General features: G+C 48.7%; 1 protein-coding gene across 2 annotated transcripts in view; it reads right to left on the bottom strand.

Annotated features, from left to right (window-relative positions):
• Window positions 1-22,909, bottom strand: part of JARID2 (jumonji and AT-rich interaction domain containing 2) — a 233,248-nt gene extending 210,339 nt beyond the window's left edge. Inside the window, exons 1-2 of one of the 2 annotated variants that reach the window (XM_025265943.3) lie at window positions 22,760-22,909; window positions 21,787-21,990 (exon numbers count right to left, since the gene is read on the bottom strand). In XM_025265943.3, coding sequence (XP_025121728.2) covers window positions 21,787-21,831 — 45 coding nt within the window. In that variant the 5' untranslated portion in view covers window positions 21,832-21,990; window positions 22,760-22,909. Of the gene's footprint in view, window positions 1-19,524; window positions 19,655-21,786; window positions 21,991-22,759 lie in introns of those variants that run through there. The other variant, XM_025265949.3, reaches the window with a different exon arrangement.
• Window positions 22,910-27,502: the final 4,593 nt, after the last annotated feature.

Genomic DNA, 27,502 nt, shown 5'->3' with positions numbered 1-27,502 from the left:
GGAGGTTTTGGATGAAATTTCTGCATCAGGGGATAGGTCTGGGCTTTCCAGAGGGTAAAGTGGCAGCACCAGCCCTCAGCACAAGGGCCAGGGAGCAGTTAAGCAGTTTCATAAGCAAGGCTTTCACTGCTACCCCTACCCTCGGGGGCAGGGAGGGGTCCACTTCCCCCCATTTATCCTGTAGAGCATATAGGACTAACCTCTCCTCCTCTAGGGCTTTAGGGCCAAGAGGGAGGAGCTCTGAACTGGCAAAATTCTGGGAGGCCGTGTGAATGCACTCAGGGAACCGCTTTCCTCATGTGACCCCTTGGATAAACAGGGCTATTTCCAGGGCCCCAAGTAACAGGGCCCCACCCTCGGAATGTAGGTGAAACACACAGACCCCTGGAGATCTGCCTGCATGCAGCCCAGCAACTTCCAGGCCCATCCAGGTGGCGGACAGGAACAAAGAACTGTCAGACAAACAGCCGCAAGGCGCGGTACTGTCCTCAGTGATGAAACCATGGAGAAATCTCACTCCTGCATCACAGCGGACTTCTAAAGGCAGGAGAGCCAGTGTCCCCAAAAGACACTCAACAGCAGGGGTTGAAACAATCAACCAGAAAAAACTCATCAGACTCGGCCCACCCCGTGGCTGAGTATTCCCAGTCCCTCTGCATTTTACTATCATTTGAAGCCTGATTCTAAGAACAACGTTCTACCTGCACAATTCCACAGCTGACACCCCACCCAGGTGCACCTCTTGGGCACCTACAGCCCTCCTTGGCACCTACAGCCAGCAGGTTAGGAATCAGACGCTCCATCCCCAGTGGCTGGCATCCTCGGACCTTTTGCTTCCCCTCAAACAGATCTCTGAACCTCTACATGGGAAAAGGAAAGGCACTGGATTCTGTATCTCGTGCTAGTAAGCTGCTTGCCTGAGGGTGTGTCTGTGTCTGTGTGGAAGGCTGGGGGGTGCCGAGGTCAGGAGAATGACACTCCAGGAAGTTCAGGCTGTGTGCTGACCTCACCACCTCTCCCCAAAGTCAAAGAACTATTTATCAAACTATCTGCCATCCAGCGGGTTGTAGCATGTCAGCATTAGAGAGAAACACTGATGTGCAGGCAGAAGGGAGGCAGTCACGCCTTGTCTTCCTGCAGGGAAGCATCTGCAACCCATTTCACAGTGCACAACACTTGAGGCCTGATGATCTCCCAGGGGACTCAGCTGGTACGAAGCAGGGTGGCATTTAGAGCAGTTTACCCGACAGGCAGGCAACTGAGGTCTCCAGGAATGGCGAGATGACATTCACGTGAAGACACACATCCACAGATACACATTCACAAAACTTTTCAGGAAGAACACAGTACTTTAAAACAAACCAACACAAGAACATGTTTCTGCCTCACAAAGATAATAAAAGCAAAAGGGGCTTTGATAAGCGATTCCTAAAGCCAAAAAATACAACCCCCGCCCCAGCCAGGAGAAACAGGTGGGCCAGTGCAGTCCCTGAAGGGCAGTCAAGCAGGAACAAGGCCCGGGACACAGCCCCTCGAGATGGTTTTCTCCCCCAGCGGCAGAGGAGTGGAAAAGGAAAAGGAACTATTTTCCTTTTCACCACTACTGTTCCAGAGTGAGTGTCACGGTTGGTGGGAGGGGCTTTAGGAAGAAAGTAAAAAAAAAAAAAAAAAAAAAATCTAGACGGGGACTTCCCTGGTGGTTTACTGGTTGAGAATTCACCTTGCAATGCAAGAGACATGGGTTCAATCCCTAGTCAGGGAACTAAGACCCCACACGCCATGGAGCAACTAGGCCTATGCAACTACTGAGTCCATGAGCTCCAACTAAGACCTGATGCAGCCAAATAAATATTTAAAAAAAAAGTCTAGATGGATGTTTGAATGTGTTTTCTTACGGAAGTTCACTCTAAGAGTTAAAACGTGCTTGTCCAAGACCACCCTCTCCCCTCGAGAGAGCTCCCTTCAAGGGAGGACAAACCAGGATCCTCAAACCTTCACCAGCATAAACACCACACAAACTCCTCGGACCTATTGGTCCTCCCGGCTCCAGACGCCCCGCGGGCAAGAACGGAGAGACATAAAGTTACAGTTATTTGAGATAAAGCTGAGCAGTACTGACCTTTACTTGGAAGACCCTGAGCCTCACGCCATCTTTTTTATGAATATGGGAGAGCACTTTGGGACGCTTCCAGCTGGGAGGAAGAAGCACCATGGGTCCCCCCGCTGGCTCAGAGGCCTGGCAAGCTCCACTCTGAAACCTGTACAGACTGGCCACCATCAGTGCTGCCTTCCAACTCCACGAGGCATGACTCGCAGACAGACCCCTGAGCCGAGAAGGGGGCCAAAAATCAATCAGAGTAAATGAAAGGGACGATCCTACCCTACCCAGTGCAATACCATGGGCACGGGTCCCAAAAGCGACTGGAGGTACTGCCATGGCTACACCAGCTCCCTGGGGAAGGGGGTCAGCATCCACTGAGGAGACCCCCCCGTTAGCTGCAAAGTGACCTGCCTGGTAGCTCCTTCTGTAGCCAAGAGGTAGCCTTCTCTGCTGAATCCACAGAGAGACATGAGAATAATTCCCAAAGCAGTGTCATTTCACAAAAGGAGTCCCACAGACCTGAACGGAACGTTACTGCAGGGATACCTGAGGTCCCAGCTGACAGTCCTACACCTCTTTGGATCTAGGAGGATTACTAAGGCTTTAAAATTCAATTACAATTATGGACGGTAACAGGTGGGCTTCCCTGCTGGCTCAGACGGTAACGAACAGGCCTGCAATGCAGCAGGAGACGAGTTCAATCCATGAGTGGAGAAGATTCCCTGGAGAAGGGAAACGGCAGCCCACTCTAGTATTCCTGCTTGGGAAATCCCAAGGACAGAGGAGCCTGGTGGGCTACAGTCCACGGGGTCGTAAAGAGTCAGACACAACTGAGCACTAAAACAACAAGAAAAAACACACTAAAATAACGAGGGGAAAAAGAATAATAGAAACCTAAGTTTGAGACGCAGAATTAAATGGACATGTATTCAGCCACCCCCACCTTGTGCAAAAGAGGGTCAGTCCCACAGCACAGCCCGGAGCAAGCGACTGTCCAAGACAGGGGCTAGGCTCGATCCAGCCAACATTACAAGGACAACCAACTGGTCCTGTCCCTTAGTCTTGTGCTTTTAAAGGGCAGTCGAGGTGCCAACTATTTTAAAGCTCCAACACACTAATTCTGTAAACAATAATGGCTACAGCCTGCACACGGCGCACTGGAATGGATTCCTCAACTTGGCCTCATCACTTATGCAGCTGATGAAACAAACACTGACAGCTTTTTTGCATTTGTAAAGGCCCCACAGCAGCTGTGGTGATCCCACCATAGAGCAATGAATTAAGCCTGAAACCCAGCTGGGTCTGAACAGAAGCCTTTTTTGCACAATACAGCAAGACGATCATTGTTAACCTAGGCATTATTGGGAAATATTCTGCATTATATTATAGGGCAGTTCTAACTCAATTCGTAAAATTAGCTCTAATAAGCAATTTCAGGAGGAGAGAAGTGGCATTTGCTTTAGAAATGGCACAAGTGTGCGCGTAGGTTATAGGTACACCACACAAAGGCAGGCTGACAGAACAGAACACAGATTTCCAGTTCAACAATGCAAAGTTTAAAACAGCAGCTCCTCCTTAGATATCCATGCACATACACACACTCACACCTACTTTCTAAAGTGAGGTGGGTGGGTGTCTTACCTTGCAAATCCTTCGTGACTGAGCCACTACAGAGAAAACAGTGAGTACAGCCGTCTGCCCTTCAGGTAACATCAGTGACCGGAGCACAAGAGTCAATCTGGAACTGAGAGTTGTACCAGAAAAACCAGGGAGTGTGAAAAAGCCTGATTAATCCCATTACTAAGGAATTTTTTTGACACTGAACTTGAGGAGTATGTGATAAATAAGATCCCCAAACTCTAACATGCTGGTCTTTGGCTTCCTCTTACCAGGAACCTCCAGGAAAGACACAAATACCCATCCCAAATCTCCATCACTTCCAGAGAACTAGAACCCTCCAAGTCCACCAAAGGCCTCCAGCATCCTTGGGTCATGGGGCTTTCTCAGTCCCCACCATTCTCTCTATCGCCTCATACTTTCGATGAGCACTTGAATGTGAGTAAAAGTTGCCTGACTCAAGTAGGAAACTGATCTCATCTTTATTTCACAGCAATGTGGGAAAAATAAATCTGGGGGGGGGAAATCAGAACTATCAAAACATGGTACCACCCATCTTCCTTAAAAGAACTCCCATTTCTTAAACAACTTTGCAGAGAGCCTTTTCTGATTTTTTAAGCATTTTTGTTTAGGGAAAACTAGGCTTGGAAGGATCAAGAAAATCAGGGGAACCTCTAGGCAGACAGTAGCTCTCTTTCCTGTACCTTTCAGCAAAGAATGTCAACATCAGCAACCACGACAAGGTCAAAACCAAAGGTGATGTAGGAAAACAGCTCCTCAGTCCTTCCCGGCTCCCAGAGAGGAGCCAGGGTTTTTAAGTCCTGGCGCCTCCCAAAACCATATGGTAAATGCCATGCAGAGATTCATCTGAAGGCCAAAACAACAACCCAAACCCCTGAGCACCCACAGAAAGCCAACCAACACATGATGAAATTCCAAGTCCCACCACTTTCTCATGCCTAACTGAGCTTGCAAAGGGGGAGAGGCAGTGAGACCCCTGTTGGACACCCACACACAGTGAAGAGTGGCAGTCAGGCAGGGAGGAAAGTGAGAACCACACCCCAAAAAGGCAAGGCAGCCACCTGAAAAGGAGAGGCCCTCACGCAGCCCTCTGCTGAGCAGAACACAGGAGGTGCAGGGACGCAGGCTGAGATGAACAGCTTCGTAGGTCAAAGAGCAGTAAATAAATGAAGTATTATTCAGACATAAAAAAGTAATTGAGTCCTTTTTATGGATACACACTACAATGTGAAGGAATCTCGAACACATCATGCCAAGTGAAAGAAGCCAGTCACAAAAGACCGTGTACTGTTTGATTCTATTTACATAAAGTGTCCAGAACAGGCAAATTCACTGAGATTAGCAGTTGCCAGAGACTGGAAAAACTGGGATGAGATGTGGCGCGCCTGCCAGTGGGTATGGAGTTTCTCTTTGGGGGTGAGGAAAAGGTTCTAAAATTGATCGCAGTGATGGCTGCACAACTCCAAATATACTAAAAACTACTGAACTGTTTAAGAGGGGAGGAAAAAAAAATCACATTCACATCCAAGATCACTCGGGGAAGACTGAGATGCCTCGGATGCCTTTCGTCTTGAACCACCAGTGGAGCGCCAAGAGAAACATAGCTGAAGACCTGCCAAAAGAGCTGGAGTAAGCTGAGGATATGCGTTTCTAAAAAGAAAGGCTAAAAGGGGCTGACACTGTGCTAAAGATGCAGCAGCCAAGGACAGCAATGTATGCCAAGCATATACACACTCTGTAGTTGGACTGAAAAGTGTGATGAGGGGTAACTTTAATCTCCCCAAAAATAAAAAGTGCAACTGCAGTCTTCCGATTTCCCTGCAGCTATGTTGTGGGCTTTAATCAAGAGCATGACAGCCTACCATTTAAGTATATTTATCCGATGTCAGTGCCTACTTAGACTAGTCCCGTAAATTCGTTTTAAAACCATCTTTGGATTCGGAAATTGGGAAGGAAGCAGTTAGAGGAGAGACTCTAAAAGTACATTCAGAATCACTTTGTCAGCCTTAGAAATCTTTTCACACTCAGCAGGGAGGATTCCGTGTGGTGGATGGGAGGAAAAAGGCAGCCACGAAGCACCATCCAGGTTACCTTGGACAGTAAACAATGCCTATCTGGAGAAACAGGCAGTTAGGACTGAGCAAGGGGTTCTGTTCTTTATTGAGATGACCTCCGTGTACAAATACAGTAAAAGAACTCCTCTTACAATAGGTACCATTAAGGTCTTCATTTGTATTAAACAACTGTAAGCAAACGATGTTCAGCTGTAAAAGCCTTTGCAAGTCAAAGATAATGGCCTCCCTTGGTAAACTGACTGTTCTTTACAATCATCATTATTTATACTCCCAAGAGGTTTTGCCTAGTGCTCCAATAAATTCTGGAAAGAAATAACATGACAACTTCAGCAAGTCTCATGTTAGACGGAAAGGAAAAAAAAAAGTAGAAAGTGTGTTTCATTTGGGGCTCTCCAGTGTTCTTGCCTGGAGAATCCCAGGGACTGGGGGAGCCTGGTGGGCTGCCATCTATGGGGTCAAAAGTAGAAAGTGTGTTTCATTTGGGGCTCTCCAGTGTTCTTGCCTGGAGAATCCCAGGGACGGGGGAGCCTGGTGGGCTGCCATCTATGGCGTTGCAGAGTCGGACACAACTGAAGTGACTTAGCAGCAGCAGCAGTGTCTGGGTAGCAAGCGCTTCATATAATTGGAGCAGAAGTGGAGTTAGGAGGGGAAAAAAAAAAAAGCGTATACAGACTTTTCAGCCTCAGATTTCCAAGTCAGACCCGTCCTTCCCACCTCCCAGTGCTTCCAAGCTTACCAGAAAAGAAAACTCATTTTTATGGCATCATTAGAGTTTTTATTTAACACAAGTACAAGAGTGTACTTCTCCATGCGCTTCTCCGGGCTTTGCAAGTCCATATTTGTATTAGGAGTTTCCGCAGGACTACATGATGGTGTTTATACTGAGCTGGGCGGGGGGATACTGTCCAGGAGAAAGAAAGAAGTAAGTATCCCCCACCTTCTCCCACCAGGAGACATGGCCTGTGGCTAGGATACGCCCAGAGTCTGGGACAAGCAGGCAAGTCAAAAGCGTTCTTCACTTAGAGGAGGTTCCCTTCCAGTCCATCTGCCACCTTTCAGACTCCAGCAAAGTTTAAACCACAATGGTTTGGAATCCTAATAGCAGTTTTGAGGATTATGACACAGAATGAGACTCTTCAAACATTGTTAAAGACACAGAACAGAATCATGCAGTCACTCACATCTACCAACTGCTACCCCAAGAAAACATTTATTAGATCCAGACTCTCCCTGGCACCATGTACGGTGAGAAAAGGTGATATTGAACTGCACTGGCATTTAAACAGAAATCTGATCTTGGCTATTCAAGGATGTGCTCACCACTGGGATTACCTCAAAATTCTTTTTTAAACTTTAAACTTCTTTAAAGAACTTTAAAATCCCTCTGCATTAAAAATTCTGTCAGGGTGTCAATAGCAATATTACTTAACAAACCTCACCTTTACCTAAACTTTTAGGTCAAGTTTACAGAGCTAAAACAAAAAGCCACTCAGCCCAAACACTGCTGGGTTGCGGACTAATGCTCACTGCCCATTATTTTAATCCGGTTGTCACTCTGGGCATTTAGAAAGTGAATACACTCGGGTCAAAGAAAAAACTGTTTGCTCTCGGGATGACTGCTCATTATGGCCCTGAATCCTTTTCAGAATGAGGTGCAGTGTACAGAAGTAACTATATCAAAAAAAACACCCCTCTCAAAAAACTGTCATCAACTCAAGTCCGAGTGAAAAGGCTGTAGAGTGGATGGAATCGAATGTCAAAGACAAAAGCCACGTAAGAATCAGGAATGAGCTCTTTACTGAGCAACACCAAGTGTCTTGTCATTTTTACACATTAATAAGCCACATTAAAAATAAATAAAAATTAAAAAAAAAAGAAACCAGGCTGACTGACTATTTGGCACCTATCAAACCCCTTCGCCACTTGGGGTGATCAGGCTGGAAAGGAGTCAGCTGGTATGAGCCGGGGACCAGCATGGGGGGTCGGCCACTACAGCAGGTAGGAGTCACGTGCTGGCCACTTAACTGGGACTCCAGGACGTGGCTCATCCCCACCACGCTGCCTCTTCCCCCCTCAACACCAACACACTATCACAAGCCAAAAAGAGAACACGCGGTGCATCAGTGCTCTGTGCAGAAGGACGGAGAAGCGGCAACCGAGGCAAAGCCGACAAGCGTCTAAGTCCCAACTTATCTCTACAGGGACATCTTTACTCAAGGATGAAAAAGAAGGCAAACAAGTTCACCCAGAAGTACTCGTCAATGGTGCTTCTTAGCAGTTCTGGGATACCACCTCCTTCTCACATGGGGGGAGGGAGGTCGATAAAAAGCCATCATCAGAACAATCAACAAGTACGTCTGCCATAAAAAATCGTCACACTGCATTTTTTCATAAATGTGAAAGGAAAAGCACCTATATTATTTTCATTTCTATCTTCTTTCTCAGACAACCCGGACAGCCTGAAATCAGCAAGGATGACCCAGAAACATGGTGTTCCCTCTTCAACCTTGAGGCTAGAGAATTACAGCCACAAAGACCCGTGGGACCTAAAATAAGAATAATCTGATCTAGATAGCTAGTTTATAACACTTCACATGTTAACATCCGACTCTGCCTCCCCCAAAATGACCCTGAGAGCCAATAAATGAAGGTGTGAGTATCCCCATTTCACGCAGGAAGAAACTCAGATTGAGGGGAAGTGATTAATCTGAGGCCAACAGCTCTCTTCCCAGAGTTTGGCATCCCTGCTGTCAGCTGAACCATAAATTCTCTAAGGACAAAGACAATGTCTTATTTTCTCACCCGTAACATAGTCAGAGGCTTCCCTGGTGGCTCAATGGTAAAGAATCCACCTGCAATGCAGGAGGCGCAAGAGACGCAGGTTCGATCCCTGGGGAGGGAAGATCCTCCGGCGAAGGCAATGGCTACCCGCTCCAGTCTTCTTGCCTGGAGAATCCCATGGTGGGCGACAGTCCATGGGTTCACAAAAGACTGAGATACTAAACAACAACAGGTAAGAGCATGGTCAACAGCCAAAATATATCTGCTGTACTTAACTAAAGTCTTTCAAGCCAGAGCCCAATGGGACCTTTGTAACCATACAAAGCCCACCTCCAAAACAAGGCTGAAATCACTTGTAAAAATAATGGGGTTTCGGGTCATTTTAAAGTTACATTGTGTTCTCACAAAAGAACCATTTCATAAACAAGAAATGTGTAATTGTACAATCCTACAGAGCCTTGTCCCTTCACAGCTACAGTCATCCTAACTCATAACATGTTGTGTTCTCAGAGCAATTTTGTTTTACAAAGTGCTTCCCCATATCTCATCTCATTTAGTTCTAATGCCCTGAGAGAGGACAAGGAAAGAAAACAGAAACTTAAATAAAACCCAACTGACATCTTTACTACTTGTTACAAGTGCCTGTATTGGTTTTTAAAAGCAGACAACAAACAAACAAACCCACTGGCACTACCTGGGGGGCCGTAAATTAGTGCAGCCTTTCTCTCAGAAAACAGGCATTGAGAGGGATCTGAACGTAAACACCGTAACACAAAGTGGTCATTTCACCTGGAGGAAGTTGGAATTAAGTGCAGGAAGACACAGGAAAGGCACAGCATACGCATCACTGTGGACAACGGCCCCCACACTGTGTGGAGAAGCCCTCAAGACCACACAAGACAAGAAAACCCTGCTCCAGACTGACCAGGTGCCCAGCAGCTACTGAAAAGCAGTGCAGGGGACTTTCCCGGTGGTGCCGTGGATAAGAATCCACGGGCCAACGCAGGGACACGGGCTCAGATCCCACGTGCCTCGAGGCAACTAAGCCCACGGGCCACAACTACTGAGCCAGCGCGTGGCAACTACTGAAGCCCATACACCCTGGAGCCCGTGCTCCGCAACCAGACAAGTAGCCCCTGCTCACCCCCAGCTAGAGAAAGCCCAAGCACAGCAACAAAGACCCAGCGCAACCAAAATTAAACAATTTTAAAACAATCATGATGCAGAATCCTCTTTTGGTAACTGAAATGAGATATAAATGCAAAGAGCCCAGAAGAGACTATCACTTAAGAGTAAGAGCCCATATATGTAAAACGACATTTGTACAAGTGCAGGAACGCCCCGTTGCTGCTGCTGCTAAGTCGCTTCAGTCGTGTCCGACTCTGTGCGACCCCACAAACGGCAGCCCACCAGGTCCCCCGTCCCTGGGATTCTCCAGGCAAGAACACTGGAGTGGGCTGCCATTTCCTTCTCCAATGCATGAAAGTGAAAAGTGAAAGTGATGTTGCTCAGTCGTGTCCGACTCTTAGCGACCCCATGGACTGCAGCCCACCAGGCTCCTCCGTCCATGGGATTCTCCAGGCAAGGGTACTGGAGTGGGGTGCCATTGCCTTCACCGGAACGCCCCGTAGGTGACTGCAATAGATTTTTACCTTCATGTTGTTGTCTGCAATGAATGACTTCTAGGACAAAATAATCATTTTCAAACAGGGGCAAACATTAATGGCCCAATTATATATGGGGATTACATGTGGATTTTATCTTCCTGTGAAAATGAATCAATGACTGCAGTTACCATGGGTAACTGAGGATACACCTGGCAGGAGAATGCATCTCTGAAAAATGGGTCCAAAGGCAGTATCCCCAGATGGCATTCCACTGTGGCAGGCGCTGGGTCTCATGCCCCAGACGGCCTCCCACCGCGGCGGGCTCTGGGTCTCGTGCCCCAGACGGCCTCCCACCGCGGCGGGCTCTGGGTCTCGTGCCCCAGACGGCCTCCCACCGCGGCGGGCTCTGGGTCTCGTGCCCCCGACGGCCTCCCACCGCGGCGGGCTCTGGGTCTCGTGCCCCCGACGGCCTCCCACCGCGGCGGGCTCTGGGTCTCGTGCCCCAGACGGCCTCCCACCGCGGCGGGCTCTGGGTCTCGTGCCCCAGACGGCCTCCCACCGCGGCGGGCTCTGGGTCTCGTGCCCCAGACGGCCTCCCACCGCGGCGGGCTCTGGGTCTCGTGCCCCCGACGGCCTCCCACCGCGGCGGGCTCTGGGTCTCGTGCCCCCGACGGCCTCCCACCGCGGCGGGCTCTGGGTCTCGGGCCCCCGACGGCCTCCCACCGCGGCGGGCGCTGGGTCTCGGGCCCCCGACGGCCTCCCACCGCGGCGGGCGCTGGGTCTCGGGCCCCCGACGGCCTCCCACCGCGGCGGGCGCTGGGTCTCGGGCCCCCGACGGCCTCCCACCGCGGCGGGCGCTGGGTCTCGGGCCCCCGACGGCCTCCCACCGCGGCGGGCGCTGGGTCTCGGGCCCCCGACGGCCTCCCACCGCGGCGGGCGCTGGGTCTCGGGCCCCCGACGGCCTCCCACCGCGGCGGGCGCTGGGTCTCGGGCCCCCGACGGCCTCCCACCGCGGCGGGCGCTGGGTCTCTGGCCCCCGACGGCCTCCCCCGCGCCGGGCGCTGGGTCTCGGGCCCCCGACGGCCTCCCCCGCGGCGGGCGCTGGGTCTCGGGCCCCCGACGGCCTCCCCCGCGGCGGGCGCTGGGTCTCGGGCCCCCGACGGCCTCCCCCGCGGCGGGCGCTGGGTCTCGGGCCCCCGACGGCCTCCCCCGCGGCGGGCGCTGGGTCTCGGGCCCCCGACGGCCTCCCCCGCGGCGGGCGCTGGGTCTCGGGCCCCCGACGGCCTCCCCCGCGGCGGGCGCTGGGTCTCGGGCCCCCGACGGCCTCCCCCGCGGCGGGCGCTGGGTCTCGGGCCCCCGACGGCCTCCCCCGCGGCGGGCGCTGGGTCTCGGGCCCCCGACGGCCTCCCCCGCGGCGGGCGCTGGGTCTCGGGCCCCCGACGGCCTCCCCCGCGGCGGGCGCTGGGTCTCGGGCCCCCGACGGCCTCCCCCGCGGCGGGCGCTGGGTCTCGGGCCCCCGACGGCCTCCCCCGCGGCGGGCGCTGGGTCTCGTGCCCCTGACGGCCTCCCCTGCGGCGGGCGCTGGGTCTCGTGCCCCTGACGGCCTCCCCTGCGGCGGGCGCTGGGTCTCATGCCCTGGCAGTGTCACTGTAAAATGTGCAACCTTTGTCCCTAGACACCTGTTTCCTCAGCTGTGAAATTCTGAATAGTAAAGCTCACCTTTTTCCGCTAGATCCTTACCAATTCCCTCCCACTACTGGATAGGATTTTAAATACTCAGCAAATATTTCCTAAACTGTATGATGACAGAAAATTCAGCCTCTACTCATGTGGCGTTAACAGGAAGAGATACATGTAAACACTAATTTCAGAGAGGTAGTTGTGAGGAGGCAGGCTCACAGAAAGGGGGCTTGGCTCTGCCTGATGGGAGGAAGAGAGTGGCAGGCTGTCCAATCAGGTCACAGAGCGGTCTAGGTGGGCTCAGCAGGACTGGGCAGGCAATCGGCCCCAAAGCAAGCTGAGGAACCAGGATGTGCAAAGACCAGGAGGCTGGGTCAGCTGCAGTGGAAAGGGTAGCCCCAAGCTCAAGGCAGAGCAAGGGCTTTGCGTGCTGCGTCGAGGACAAACTTAGCTTGAGCCAATGTTCAAGGTCAAGGAACACTGCTCCAAGGCCCAAGATGAACATCTCTGTGGAAAGCTTCAGTGCCGCTCTAACCTGAATTCTCAATCTGTCACTCTAGTTCACCACCCAGTCAGGTTCAGAAATCAAGAGCTGGATAATACAGAAGACACTCAACCACCAGAAAGTGGGGGGTGGGAAGAGATCACATTGTTGTCTAAATTTTTTTTTTAATAATACTGTGTTCGTTTCAAGTGTATAGCAAAGTGATTCAGTTTCAGGTGTACAGCAATACCATGCTAATTTCAGGTGTACAGCAAAGTGATTCTGTAATTTTTTAATTCAGATTCCTTTTCATTACAGGTTTTTTACAAGATACTGAATATAATCACCTTCTAATCTTTAAAGCTTTGTTCTATATTCCAAAACGGACTTCAGAGTATCTGTTGCTCTTCATTTGGCTTGTTAAGAGGCACAGAATTCATATGATTTATTCATTTCTGAGTCAGCCTGGAAGGCTGCTGACAGGCCTCATATCTCTAGGTTGGTGATTTCCAACTGTGTAATCATACCTTCTTGAGCATTTGTGCATAGTATGCAGTTTACAAAGTGCTTTCACATCAAAAATCTCACTGACCCTCCGAGCCACAAGCTTGTGAGGTGCATGGAACAAGTTTTCCGGTGAGGAAGCAGCTCAGCGAGGTTATGTGGCTTGCCCAGGGTCACACAGCCAGTGCAACACAGGGCTCAACCCTGAGCTCAGCTCATATTCCCAATCTTGTCCACTATGACCACAGAGGTGTCCTACACATTCAGAACAAGCCCCTCACAATCTGAGGCATTAAATTCCCCAAGCCCACATACAAGCAATGAGGCATGGACACAAAGCACAAAACACTCCAAGTCCTAATAAGGTCGACATCCAACTGCTGCTAAACAGAGTAAGCATTCATGCAGCGCCCCTCCTGCAAACCCAGGGAGGGAATAAATGCAAGAAACACATGCACAGCCCTAATCCCTTCTCATTTCCTCCTGGCACCTGTTTTTGCCCCCACAGGCACCAAAGACTTCTAACAGCTGGTAGAAATGAGAAACAAGAGATAGCACACACAACCATTGTAGATCAAGCTCTAACCCAAACTGTGGTTGGGGAAAAAAATGGAGAAAGAACCACCCAGATTTAAGAAGAGAGCCACAAAAACAGGGCACCAAAAAGTCTCCCAACATTCCCCCTGGGTGACTCAAGTCACATCAACCAGAGGGTCTCTTGATGGAAAACACCCACCCCACCCCCTACCCAAAAATACTGCTGACTGTACCAGAGAAAATATGTGACAAGAGCCATGGAGGGAATACAAAGGGGCAAAGTGTGTGGCTATGAATCAGATGACCTTCTAGGGCTCCTGGTAACTGAACACTGCTGCCAGTATTTCAGTGCTCACTGCCTACCTCTTCATGGGTGGTGGAGCTTGACAGACTTACAAAATTAGAACTTAAAATCCAATTTAGGCCTTCTAGGCTGCACCAGCTCTCAGAATCAGCTCCCAAGAACTGTCAGTAGGGTTCCCCTTTCTAAGGCCTTCATACGTCCTATGAATGTGTGAGTAATTACATGTAATGTTCTCATTACTCACGCAGCCTCATTAACACATCTGGGCAGCCTTTGTTGACTGCCCAGCCCAGACCCTGCTGAGGATTTGAGGGCAAATGATTTCCCCCAGCGCCCCATGGTCCCCTAAGCAGCAAAAGTCAGGGGCAACAATAAAGTTGCCAGAAAAAGCATCGAAGCCTATTTGTTACAGACCCTACAAAAGCAAATGAATTCAGAAGCCTGGAGAGCAAACACAGCCCAGGTCAGCTCTCAGGTACACCGGAGAGGATGGGTTGGGGGCACTAATAAAATGCGGAGCAAGTACTAGCCAGGCCCCAGGGCATCTGGGACCTCAAAGCTTTTTCTTAAGGAGACAGGCAGCTGGGGAGAAGAGGGTAGCTCCACCAACTGGTGTTTAAAAAAATAACAAACACTCACTTGCAACAGATCCACTCCTGCTATGGAGGCTGACAAACTGCCTCAACCTCCCCTCAACTTTCTCAGGTAAAAAAAACCTCACCAAAGGCTCGATTATGGCCTCTTCCCCACCTCCTGGGGCTACTCTGATCATTCCTTTTACCTCCAGTTCATCTAGACTAAAATATGGGGAGGAGATCCAGCCTTTCACTCCCTGGCCAGGGACTGCTGGCCTCAGTTTTCCCTTCTATAAAATGGACTCAACAGTCTCTTCCTCTCCTGAGAGCTCACTAGAGAAACAATAACTGTGGGCGGTTATTTCAGAACTGACTGGGTCTTCTCCTCATGATGCTAGTGTGTTTCCTACAGTCCAAGCTCTGCTGGTACAATTCTTCAAATGGCAGAAAAGTCCTAAGAGGCATGGGCAAGCCCCCTCACAAGAGTGGTAAAGTCTGTGGCCAGACAGACCGGTGGAAGTAGAAAGCAAGCCCAACAGAAACACAGGGCCCAGGGCTGGAGCCCAGCTGCCCACTCAGATGGGCCTGAGACCTGGCCCTTGGGAACGGGATCCACCTCTGCAAAATGTGGGCCCCTCCTCACCCCACACATCCTGAGAAAGAGAACAAGAGAACAACGACAGACAAAAGCCACCTCCAAGAGGTGGCAGGACAGGACGTGCCAGAAGCAAGCAGATCGATCAACCGGGAGTAGGCTCAGCTCTACTTCTGACAATTTTATTCTGAATCAAAAATGAATGAAAAACTCTTACTGAGACTGTCAGAAGGCCATGGGGTTGTTAGAAGTCAAGAAAAATTATATCCTAAAAGGATAAGGAAAAATCTCACTCAAATTGTCTTTTTCAAAAAAGGAGACCAAAGTCATCCGAGTTCCCACCTCCTGGAATGAAAGTGGTCTGAGATGAAGGGGCAAATGTGGAGAAGGCTTTATGGGCAGACAAAAAGGACCCAAAACACCAAGTCTGGGGCCTGGAAAAGGAAGCAAGGTTTGCAGAGGAAAGAAACAAGAGAAACTGATTCAAACAGAAAAAACTGAAGTTCAATGTGTCTCGTTCCATTAAAAGGTAGGCTTAAGGATCTGAAATGGAACAGACCTTTATGATATCTCCTAAGTAAGACAAAATAATTAAAGTTGCTGGATTACAAGATATAAGCTTCTGAACTCCACATAAATGAAGTGTAAAATCACTCATCTTTCTAACCCCCACCATCCTGAGAACGACACAAACTCTGAAAGTATTACAAATTACCTCAGCAGGGCCACTCTAACTGACCCACATTTTATCTACGCTACCTGGCATGAACTAGATAAGAAGTCTAGTTTAATATTTGGGGATTAAGGCTAAATATAATGGAAGCACTCTTAGAGCTGATAGGGACCATTAAGTTGGTTAGCTAACGTAAAGTCTGTTAAGCAGTATATCTTTAATATACGTGTACATAGGTTGAGCATATATATACAAGTGAATGTAATGAACACACGAATATGCTTTTAGTTACAGATTTTTTAAAATTATTTATTTGGTCTCAGCTGCAGCACAGGGGCTTCTCCTGTGGTGCCCCAGCTCAGCTGCCTCGAGGCATGTCGGATCTTAGTTCCCTCAACAGGGATCAAACCAGTGTCCTCTGCCTTAGAAGGCGGATTCTTAACCACCGGACCACCAGGGAAGTTCTTGTTACAGATAATTTTGAGAATTCATGGTACTTCATGTCATGCTTTTTTGTTTGTTGGGAAGGGAGTTCAGCCATAAATGAAGCTTGGTTCTTAAAAGGGAACCACTTGCAAAGCAGTATGGGTGCGAAACCTTACAGATTTCATCCAAGTCTTTTAAATGGCAGGCCCACATCTAAGTTAACAATCTCGTTTTTACAGTAATTCACTTTTATCAAGGATTCCCAAACATTCAGCTTCAGGTTTTCATAGAAACCAACTCTCTTGTCACACTCGTTCAAAGGTTTATATAATATTTAACTGAAATTGCAATAATAAGTCTAACTGGAATAACCAGATTTGGGAACAAACAACTGGCACTTGGCAAGCCTTCTATATGGGTAAGAGCCAAAGGGGACAGAGGCACACACTGCCCTGGGCCTGCCCACTGGCAGGGAGCTTCATGCAGGGATGTCACGGCCAGGATGTCCTTCAGCCAGAAGAACTGGGTAGGCTGGGTAGGTGGAAGGTGGTTAGTACAAGAGCTGTTGCTATGATCCTAGGAAAGATTTAGACACAGACCAGTAACAGGAAGATCAGAACCATACAAGCAGAATTCCAAAAAGGAAACTACTCAGACTGAAAAACGTATGGCTGAGTGTTAAAAAGCCAGGTCCTCAGACCAGCATGACCAAGGGCAAACCTTAAAAATAAACCTAAAGAATCTCTTCAGCATCCATTTACAATTAAAAAAAAAAAACTTGCAGTAAACTAGAAAAGTGTGCATCTACCAAGAAGCTCAAAAGTTCACCTTCACCAAAAAAAAACAAAAACCATAAGGCGAGGGAAAAAAAAAAACCCATAAGGCGGAAAAAAAAAAAAAAAAAAAACCACCAATGCCCACCTACAGCTAACAGCATCGTTCCATCCATACTGCCCTGGCAACACGAGCTGCACTCTATAAAAATACTGCCAATATAACACCTCTCAATTTTTACAATTCACTCTGGAGTCTGAGCTGCCTACCTGAGCACTTCTTGTCATTTTTCCAGATCCAGATTACTAACTGATTATGGTTCGCTTTACCAAAGTTGCATATGTTTTGAGTGACATGTTTCATCCTTATTTTTCCATTAGCCCTGTAATTTTTAGTGTTCGATTTTGTAGGACTTAATGTTTTTCACCAACACAGACACCATGCTACTTGAGATACAGCTCTGGTTACACAGATCTGGATTGTTCAGTAGGACAGCTTCATATGTTCAGTTACACGAAGCAATGACTTGTCCAAATTGAGCTGTCCTGTAAGGATCAAAAAACACACTAGGTTTCAAAGACACAAGATGGGAAAAAAAAAAGGTAGATTTGTATAGATTTCTATTTTTATTGATTATATGTTAAAATGATCATGTGTTCAATATACTAGGTTAAATAAAACTCTCATTAAACTTAAAAAAAAAAAAAAGTTCAGCTTAGCCTTTACCGAGTGTTTCAATGTTAGGCTTAACATGACTTTCCCATATCGTCTCCGAAAAGAAGGGTTCTATTTAAAATCTTAAAGACACTGGTTACATACTCAAAAAAATTTTTCTCTTTCTGAAGGAGGAAATTTTAAATAACCTTTGGAGCAGGATATATATTAAGATTAACACTGAAGTTCTTTCCAAGGCATCTGGAAGTGAGTCAACAGCCCTCAGCCAAGCAACAAGAACTGGTCTGACCTCTTACGACAGGAAACAGCCATGAAACCATCTAAGCACCAAGTAATTCTAGTTGGCCCTTTGGGCCAATGGCTGTGGGGAATACACAAGTCAGATACTTGTCTACAGTAAAGTAATAATAACCCAGGTAATCATAAATTGGATTATTTTTAAAGATGATTTTTTTTTTCCTTTTTAAATCTCAGCAACACACTTCGGACTCTTGACAGCAGTATTCCTTCCATAATCTCTCCAGACCACGATTGTTGCTAAACTGTTTCTGCCCAGAGACTTATGTGAAAAAGAGAATGGTTTTTCTCCACTACTAGAGACAGGCAGAAAGCAAGCCACCTAAACAGCTCAAAAAAGAAAAAAAAAACAGCAATTAAATAAGGTATGCAGGTTTTTTCCCGGAGAGCCATAAAATAAATCAATTGGGTGTAAAACTGGTGGGAGTGGGGGGAACCAACTTATAAATCCTACCACTACATTTTGGTGTAGTTCTACTTTTTCTCTTTACAATTTTATGCAATTATAGTAAACTTTGCTTTTGAATCTTGTAACACAAACTTTTCCCAGAGTTTTCAATCATACTGCACTTTTAAATCAGAAAATTAAATACCTAAAATTTACAACCTAGTGTTACAAATTCTTCTTGAGCTGTCCTAGAAATCAAACTGATAATTTGTTTTCCTGCTAACTGCATGAATCATATCTTCATGTGGCAGAGATTTTTATTTCAAACTCACACCTTCTATAAAGCATCAAATATCAAATAGTTCTTAAGTCTAGGTATCTTATCTGTTACACTCGACAGCAATAACCAACCAGTGGAGTGACGGGAATGGCATAAGATATCCATAGAGCAAAACATGTAACTTTTTATTGTCCAAGTGGATTGGGGCTTTGAAAGGCAAATGTTTTCAGTTATTTAAGGTACTGTAGTGGGACTCGTGCCCAGCAATTAAGACAGGATTACACTACAATTTATGAGTTTTTCAAAGATGTCATTTAATATGAAATATAATAATCATTTTCCCCAAAGCCTGCCATCTACAATCCCACCCCCAAACTCTGTTTTGCTAAAGCAATAAGCTAAATGGCAACGCGGCAGGCAGCTAAGGCTTTTGAGACCAACTGCAGGAAATGCGCTGCCTTCCACCAGCTCAAGTAATGATTTCATCTTACATAGAAACAACATAGTTTTACATCTTCCACGCACATCATCTCACGCACGCGATCTCAGATAAAATGAAAAGGCAAAAGCATGTATTACTTTTTCTATTTTACATATGAGTAAATAAACCTAGATTTCCCGCCCCTCGTGCTCTCGTTCTGAAGAACTGAGCCCAAGACTCCTTAGACTTGCAGTCCAGTGCTCTTCCAAGCACACCTACCGATGACTGGTCTTCCGTCTGCCCCAACCCCAAAACTACTCCGTAGGCCTAGAGCTGGCATAACGAAGTGCCACTCTGGTGTTTCAAGGCTTCCAGAAAAACCAACAGCTGATGCTGTGCAGCATCACCCCGCCACGTCCTGTCGTGACATCCCCAACACGACTTAAAGTGACAAGGTGGCCAAACCCATCACGCGGTTCCCCTGCAAAGCCAAGCTGCCCCATTGAAGTTTCCCTGCTTTGCAAAAGCACTGACGAGAAAGCACGACCACCACCGCTATAACGCCACAGCCGTCAGCAGACCTGGAAACAGAGGAAGCGAAAACGTTTTCGCAGACAGGAGGCGTCTCCGCCCTGCTGCCCACCTCCCAAACGGAACCAGAGCAGGGTCGGGGGCGCTCGCAAGTGGACCAGAGGCTCCCAGCGCTCACCTGGAGGGCAGTGCGGCGCTTCGGGGCGGAAGGCCGAGGCCGATCGCATCCTCCTCCTCCCCAAGCGCGACAGCCCCCGCCTCCGCACCGCTCCCTCCGCCCCCGCAGCCCCGCCGCGCTGGAACCTCCCGCCCGACTTTTGACGTCACGGAGGAGGAGAAGGTTCCACCCCGGCCCGTCCCTTTGTGACGTCACAATGACAACAGAACCCGGCCGGAGCGTCCGGGAACCCGGAGGCTGGGGGCGGAGGGAGGGGGAGGAGGCCGACGCGAGGCAGGGGAGGAACCGGGGGGCGGGGAGGGGGCGCGCTGACGTCTAGCCTGCTTAACCTGTTGCGCCCGGGCCCGCACTGGAGCCGGCGGGCCAGGCCGCGGGGAGCCGGCTGCGCCGCCGCCGCCATGCTCTGCCGTGCGCGCGCTGGGGGGCGCCCGCCGCAGCCGCGCGCTGCCCGCCCCCTCCCCGCCACGCCCCCGCCCCGCACCGCCCCCTCCCCAGGCGGACCGGCCGCGCCGCCCCCGCGCCCCACCCACCCACCCGCTCGCCCGCCCGCCCCGAGCCCGCAGCCCGCCCCCTACAGGCCGCGCGCGGCCTCCCAGACCCGGCCCAGCCCGCCGCGACCCCCGCGCGCCGCCCTCCCCCCCGCGCCGCACCGGCTCGAGCACGTCGGGAACACGGGCTCCGCTCCCGAACGTTAACTCGTGCTCTGCCTCCTGCGGCCGCAGCCAGACACCGGCAGGCGGCCGGACGCCCGGAGTCGACACAATCCGCTGACCACCGGGAACAAAAAATCCCACCCCGCGCCGCTTCCCAACTTAGCGAGGGCTGGGGTGGGGGCGGGGGTGGCTCTGGTCCAAGTTCTACCCCCTTTTTGCTTTGTGGCTGCACCCGGATCGGACGTGCCCCGGGAAGGCGTCCACGCTCGCAGGCAAGCTTGTCTCCCTGCAGTTTCTACAGCCCGAGTTTAAACTAGTCCTTTGCATTCTCCTCAGCCCTCTGCAATGCGGATGTATTTTAATTCTTAAATTCTTTAGGGAGCAGCGTTTTAAGTTGGGCTTGATTATTTAACCTTGCATTTCTTTCATAGTTGAAGTTTACGTGTCTAGGTTGGATCAGCCCTCAAGGAGAGGTATTCAGCTTTTCCATTAAATCCATTTTTTACAAAACCAGTGCCCCGAAGGTCATCTCCCATTACACACATCACACTGCTCAAAAAGGGAAAATATTAACACCAATTTGTCCACCCGAGTTAAATCAAACTTTCTTATAACATTGCATTATTCCTAATGTGTGTTCATTCGGCCTTTTCTTTTTTTAATGGGTTCTTTGATTTAAAGCATGCAGCTAATCACCGATCACTCGAGTGCATATTTGGTTAATCCTCGGTCCCCCCTCTCCCTCCCCCCAAACTTAAAAAAAAAAAAGCCACCACACACAAAACAAAAACACTCCCCATGCCAATCAAAACGTAGCTGTACTATGCACAAAACAAATTTAACTATTCCAAACCATTTAAATCTCGGAATAATCACCAAATTTCAGAAGCCCAGTTAACTGGGAGAAATTAATTGTAGTCACTTACATTTACATTCACATGCCTACTTAAAAACGTTAACTATATTCTATGTCTTTTTCCCCTAAAACTGGAAACCATGAATTTTTAAACAAAACCAGTCCCATTATTAAAGTCAATCCCAACAAATGCATTCCCTGTAACATGATTCCCAACTGGTTTATGTCGCGAACCAAATAAGCCAAAACGACCACATACATTAAATTTGATGTGCCAGTGCAAGGAACAAGATCGCCATAATCGGACCCTCGATTGCAACTTAAAGGGCTCCCAACACACACGCGTTACACGATTTCCCAAATAACATTAATAATAATAACACAGACTCATTTGCATGCAAAGTGCAATATGGGGACAAATCCGCCCGAGAATGCAGTTTAGTTATATTACCGCAGCCCCCACCTCCCCGACTAGGCTCCACCAAAATCCCCTGCCTTTCATCTAAAACTAGATTATGGTTGTGTCATTCGAGGTCAATTTATTCACTGGAGGTATCGCTACACCAATCTGTTTTTTCATCCAAACTAGGCAGACACGACTTTGCCTGAAAAGCCTTCTTTGAGAAAAGAAAGAAACAGCCTTATCGGACGCTGTGTTTCAAACCCTTCAGCTGCAGAATTATCTATAAACTTGACATTCACAGCCATTGCTTAAAACTACAAGTCAAAGGATGTGTTGTTAGGAGCACTTACGTATTTCTTCTGGATGATATTCCTCTTGGGTCTTTCCTTGCTCATTCTGAGATCCAAATGCTGATTGCAAAAGGGGACAATTGCTTCATGAATTTAAAGCCGTCAGAAATTTGCAAAAAAATATCCTGGTGGTTTTTATTGTTGTTGGTGGTGGCTGATCTTGTAATCCGACTTTTCTTCCTCTTTCCCCAAAGCCCGATTCGCCTTGAAATAAATCCGAAATTGGGAAGGGAAAAAAAAAAAAAAAAAAAAAGCCAAAGACGAAGCAAACAAAAAAAAATTCACTTTAGTAAAACACTCATAATGGAAAATTTCCCCCGAAACACACACACACAAAAAAAACCGACGCCCTTCACTCCCCCCCCTTTTTCCTCCAAAAACTACATCAGCGAAACGTGAAGGTCCTTAGTGTCTGAGCTGTAGTTACATCTTGGAAAAGAAAAGGGAAAGATAAATAAAAAATGTTGGAAGTCACGTTTGTGCTGCTGCAGCAGTGCGAGCAGAAGAGTCAACTCCAGCGGCGGCGGCGGCGGCGGCAGCACCACAGCGAGGGCTCGCCGAGTCTCTTTTTTCCAAGCCCCCTAACCAATGAGATAGAGGCTATCCAGCCCAACTTTAAATGGACTCTGCTTTTATACAAGTTAGGGCTCCTCGGGTAATTCCCCGCCGGACGCCAGCCGAAAACTCCCACAGCTGGGCCACCAGGAGCCCGCCTACTCCGGTGCCGACCGCCCCTGGCCCAGCCCAGAGGACCCTCACGGCCCCGTCGACGAGACACCGGAGAGGCCTCGACAAACCCTTCCCGGGCTACCCCGCAGGCATCGCTCCCACGCCGAGCCTAAGACTGGAATTGAGAGAGGCTCCCTAGCTCAATGCATGGCACGCTCGGTCGCTCCACCTCACCCCCTTTCCCCAGCTTGCCGCTCACCCCTCGGCCGCCACAACGCTAGCCCCCGCCACGCCTCGTGTCTACCTGCAGCCGGGCTGCTGGTTGCCAGTGCCCCAGGACGCCTGGCCCCGGGGAGAGCCGCCTATTCCCGGGGCACCTTAGAATGGTCCCCTTGATCTTCTGGAAGTTGTAGTCCCCCGACTACAAAATGGCTATGGCCATGGGCTCTGGGAACTACAATTCCCAGCCTGCCCCGCAAGCCTGTCACTCAACTCCCCTCTCCTCCTCCCCGCCCCCGCCCCCCTCGCCGGCTCTGCCAACAAACGCTTGGACGTGTCCCGCGTGTGACACTGAGCGAGGCTGGCTCGGGATTGGCCCGCAGAGCGTGTGGTCCGCGAGCGAGGAACTCCCCACGCCGGCCCGCCCCCGCCCCCCGGCCGCGGTCCCCCTCCCCCCGCGGCGGCCGGCCCCCTCCCCGCGCGCCCCGCCCCCACCCGAGGCGCGAACCGCCTGTGGAATCGAGGAATCGCGCGCGCGCCGCGCCGAGCGGCGGGGGAGGGACGCGCCGCGTCCCGGGGGAAGGCCTCGGAGCGTGGCGGCGCGGGGGGCGGTGTCGGCTAGGGGTTGGAGCCCGTCCTGAGGAAAACTGGGCCACGCACCAAGAGGAATCCTCGGTGCGAACTAGTTGATCGGCGGCGCCTGCTGCCTCGGCTGCATAGCCGGTGTCACCTCAGGACACCGCCTCGCGTCTCCACACGGAGCGTGCTGCGGTCGGGCTCGGGGGAGCCCGAGGTCACCTCGCGGAAAGGCCACCTCCCGGCGCGGCACGCGGCCTGGCGGGCGAGGACGGCGTCGGGGGTGGGGGGACCCCAAAAGGGAAGCCCCGGCCGCCGCCTCCCACAAAAAAAAAAAAAAAAAATCACCGTCTTTTAAGAGATCGCGCTGGATCTTGGCTGGTCCCGACGTCTCTTGCGTCTGGAGTGCCTGTTAGCGAGGCTACAACGTTGAGGGGAAACGAGTGGAATATGGAGTCCGAGCCACACAGACCCGCACACCGCGAGGAAGCGTCTGGAACGCCGAGTGCCGGGAATACCACCCGCGGTAGCCACGCGAGAACCCGCGTTCTACCTGCCTCTGCCCCCTGTTGTGCTCATTTAATCGTTGATCTAAATGAAGGAGGCGGTCCCGGTGTATCTCTTCGGCCTTAGCCTTATTAGCTACTTCAAGTCTCTCTTAGCCAGTCTGCATTGTTAATTTCCGTATTCGCACCGTAAATGTAGAGCAGTGATGCTTTAAAGAATCTCCTCTCGGGCCGTTCTTTTAAGAAACGAGAAGTGGAATTAAGTACGCCTTCATATTCATTCCTATACATTCAATTCTCCTTCCCATCCCCTAGATTCTCCTTATGTCGGAAGTATCATAATCGTTAGGTTTTATCTACAGCAGTGTTTGAAGTGTTTGAGGAGTGTCTAGAAAGGTCTCAGAAACTGGAGGTGAGAGACCTGTCATACCACCCAGGGCCCTTTCCTAAAAGGCACGGGATGGCCTCTCTGAAGCTGGTCGATCTCCTCATCAACAAATTAGTGATCATCACATCTTATGGAGTAGATTATGTAATAATGTTAGCCCAGGTAAGAAACAGACACGTTACTAAAAGATTTCCGTAAATAAAATAAAGTTTTGTCTTTGCTGCGCAGCATGGTATGCTGGATCTTAGTTCCCTGATCAGGGATGGAACCCGTGGCCCTGAAGTGGAATCAGAGTCCTAATGGTTGGGCCGCAGGGGAATTCTCAATAAAGTGCTATTTTAAAATGCTTTTTAATTATGACTTTACCTTTTTTAAAAGATCTGCTTTCAAAATTGAAATAATGCGTCATACGTTGATTTCAGTCATAAAAATAAATGACCTTCTGTGCCTTCATATGGCACATATCCTGAAGGACCCAATAGAACAGATTCCATTTTTCCATACTGGCCACCCAAGTGACTTTATACAAGTGACTTTTTACAATGAGGTGGTTTCAAGAGACTTTCTGATTATTATGACCTGTATACTGGCAGCCTCCACTTCTCCACACTCAGGGTTTTAGCCAGCTCTCAGGAGGTTTAATGTCAGAGTTGCCCTTCCCCAGTCAAAATTCTTAAGAACAAAGGTGGGTTTCTTCTAGGTTCTCTCAGCTAGCCTCTGAGGCTAGGCTTCTCCGTCCCCAGGCGGAGAACTCCCCTGCTGAGCTACCAACTCCAGGTCACCGCATAAAAACTATTCTAGTTGAGGCTGGAGGGCAGGCGAAAGGAAGGAATTTGCTCATTTCCAAAAGATTTGGATAACATTCATGTTGTTTTCCCTGAAAGGGAAAATAGACTTGTCTTTTTAGGGGTTGAAAGCCTTTCCTGTTGTGGAAGTAACTATCTCCTGATGAACTTTACCTTTCCTGTCTTTTTACTCCTCTTTTTCGTTCTCTATCAGTGAATTATCACTCTTTCTCCTGAGGATTTTAACCTCTTCCAGCACTTATCTTGACCTCTTCAAGTCGTGGTGTGAGGGATGGGAAGGTGGGGGAAGACCTCACTAGGTACAGTGTTGCTACAGGACCTACATGCCAGCACTGATCTCATCTGAAGACAGAGAGCACTCAAAAGTCCTTTGTTAAGAAGCACACGGCTCAGTAGAAAAGGCACACTCACTACTGATTATGATACCTCTGAAAAGTACTGTATTTGCACTATGAAAAGGTTGTAAAGGGAATACATTACTGAGGTGACCAGGAATGAAGGAAGTTTGAAGGATGTGTAGGAGTTCAGCAGTTTGAAGTATGCTAAGCAACTTTACTTAAAAAAAAAAAATCCTTGAGACCTAAAAAAAAAAAAAAACCACACTCATGGATGGGTCTCAGTTTTCTTTAGAAGTAACCAAAGAGAAAACTGAGAGGTGAACAGGAGCCCAAACGAGAAAGGATCTGCATGCCACTTTGGACTTTGCCTGTAAGCTAAAAAGAAGCTCAGAAGAATTTTCACTAGAGGGATAAAGCAGCTTTGCGTATTTGAAAAGTGATTCTGATTGTGAGAGATGAAGTTGAGGATTGAAGAAAAGAGAGGCAGGAAGAGCTAGAAACCAGTTGCAATGTACTTGCATAAATAAGGTGAGAAATGGTTATGATCTGAATAGAGCAGCAGAGGAAAGAGCAGAGAACAGGTTGAGAAATATTTAGAATGTCAAAAGTCAACAGGACTTGGGAACTGGTTAGCTGGAGGGAATGGTGACTAATGGGGCAGAGTCTAAATATCATTCCTTTAATCTTACCTTTTATACTCAATTAGGTCAATTATCCATCATAGGAACATGATGGATGTGAAAGAGGAAGAGGTAACAAATCAGACAGGAATAAAAGCAGGCCCTTACTACTCTGGGTACACATCTGTATAAGCGACCAGGCTGAATCAAGCAGTCTAGTCCTCCACTTGATTTCCTATAAGAAATGACAAGGAAAGAAGTAAAAAGTTAATAAAGACCAAGGACAGAAGAATAATGCACAGTCCTACATTATATGCATATTGAAACTTCCCTCTTAAAGCAAGGAATGACACAAGTTATCCTAGGTGCTTTCAAACATGAATCAACTCCAAGGTTCTCCTAAGAAACAACTCAGGGTTCATCTTCTGCAGAAATCCTGCCTTAACAGCCCATCTTCCCCTACTGCCCTTTGTATAAGATACTTACATGCTTACATTCTCCAATTTTGTCTTATGTTCCCATCTCCTCTCCAAATAAAGAAATAAGCTTTTTAAAATCAGAGACCATGTTGTCTACTTCTCATATTCTCTCTGAGGCTCCAGAAACTTCTCAGAACTTGGAAGGGTCCAGTAATGCTTACTGATGAATATTTCACCCAAACTATAATGCCTGACTATTTAAAATTTGGCAGCCACTTAGTCTGTTGACTTATCATCTCCAATTCTGTTTTGGAGCACCACTGTTTTTCCTTTCAGTATCCAAATTCAACACAGTGCTGTATACTCCTTAAGGCCCCAGCTCCACTCTTACCTCCAGTTGACCCTGGCTCCTGGGCTTCCTCACTCCTGAATTCTCATTGCCCCTGTCACTTCAGCCACATTTTTAAAAAATAAAAATTACAGGAACTTTGCTGGTGGTCCAGTGGGTAAGACTCTGAACTCTCAATGCAGGGGGCCTGGGTTCAATCCCTGGCCAGGGAACTAGATCCACATGCATGCCACAACTACAGAGTCCACAGGCCGCGCAGAAGAGCCTGAGTGCCACAACTAAGACCCAGGGCAGCCAAAATAAATTATTTTTAAAACAATAATAATTATATGTATTTATGGGATGAGACGATGTTTGGATACGCATATCCATTTTGAAATGGCTGTTACAGTCAAGCTAATTAACATATCCCTCATCTTGAATGGTTACCTTCAGCCCCATTTTTGAGCTTTTAAATTTTGCTCCACCTCGTCTTGTTTTCTGATTATATCATTTGTATGTCTCACCTCATTAGATTGCAAGTTTCATGAGGCCATGTTTTGTCTCATACTGAGGCAGCCATTGGGCAATAAGGTCCATCACTGGGTGGGAATCAGATATTCCTAACATTAATCCTGAGTGACCTTAAGCCATTCATTTGACCCCTGTGGGCCTTCACTTCATCATACATAAAATGAAAGGGTTAAATTCAATTATCACCAAAGAAATTTCTGGATCCAACATGCTCTAATCCTACCTTGACCTTTGGACTATGCTTCCTTGTTCCCCTCTCAGTGCTGGCCCCCCAAGTAGACTTAAATACATAATTGCTAGGTAAGGATTACTA

Source organism: Bubalus bubalis, chromosome 2, assembly GCF_019923935.1.
Source record: "Bubalus bubalis isolate 160015118507 breed Murrah chromosome 2, NDDB_SH_1, whole genome shotgun sequence".
NCBI classification, from domain to species: Eukaryota; Metazoa; Chordata; class Mammalia; order Artiodactyla; family Bovidae; genus Bubalus; species Bubalus bubalis.
The sequence above is the reverse complement of the archived record's forward strand: the minus strand, read 5'-3'. Positions and strand labels throughout refer to the sequence as shown.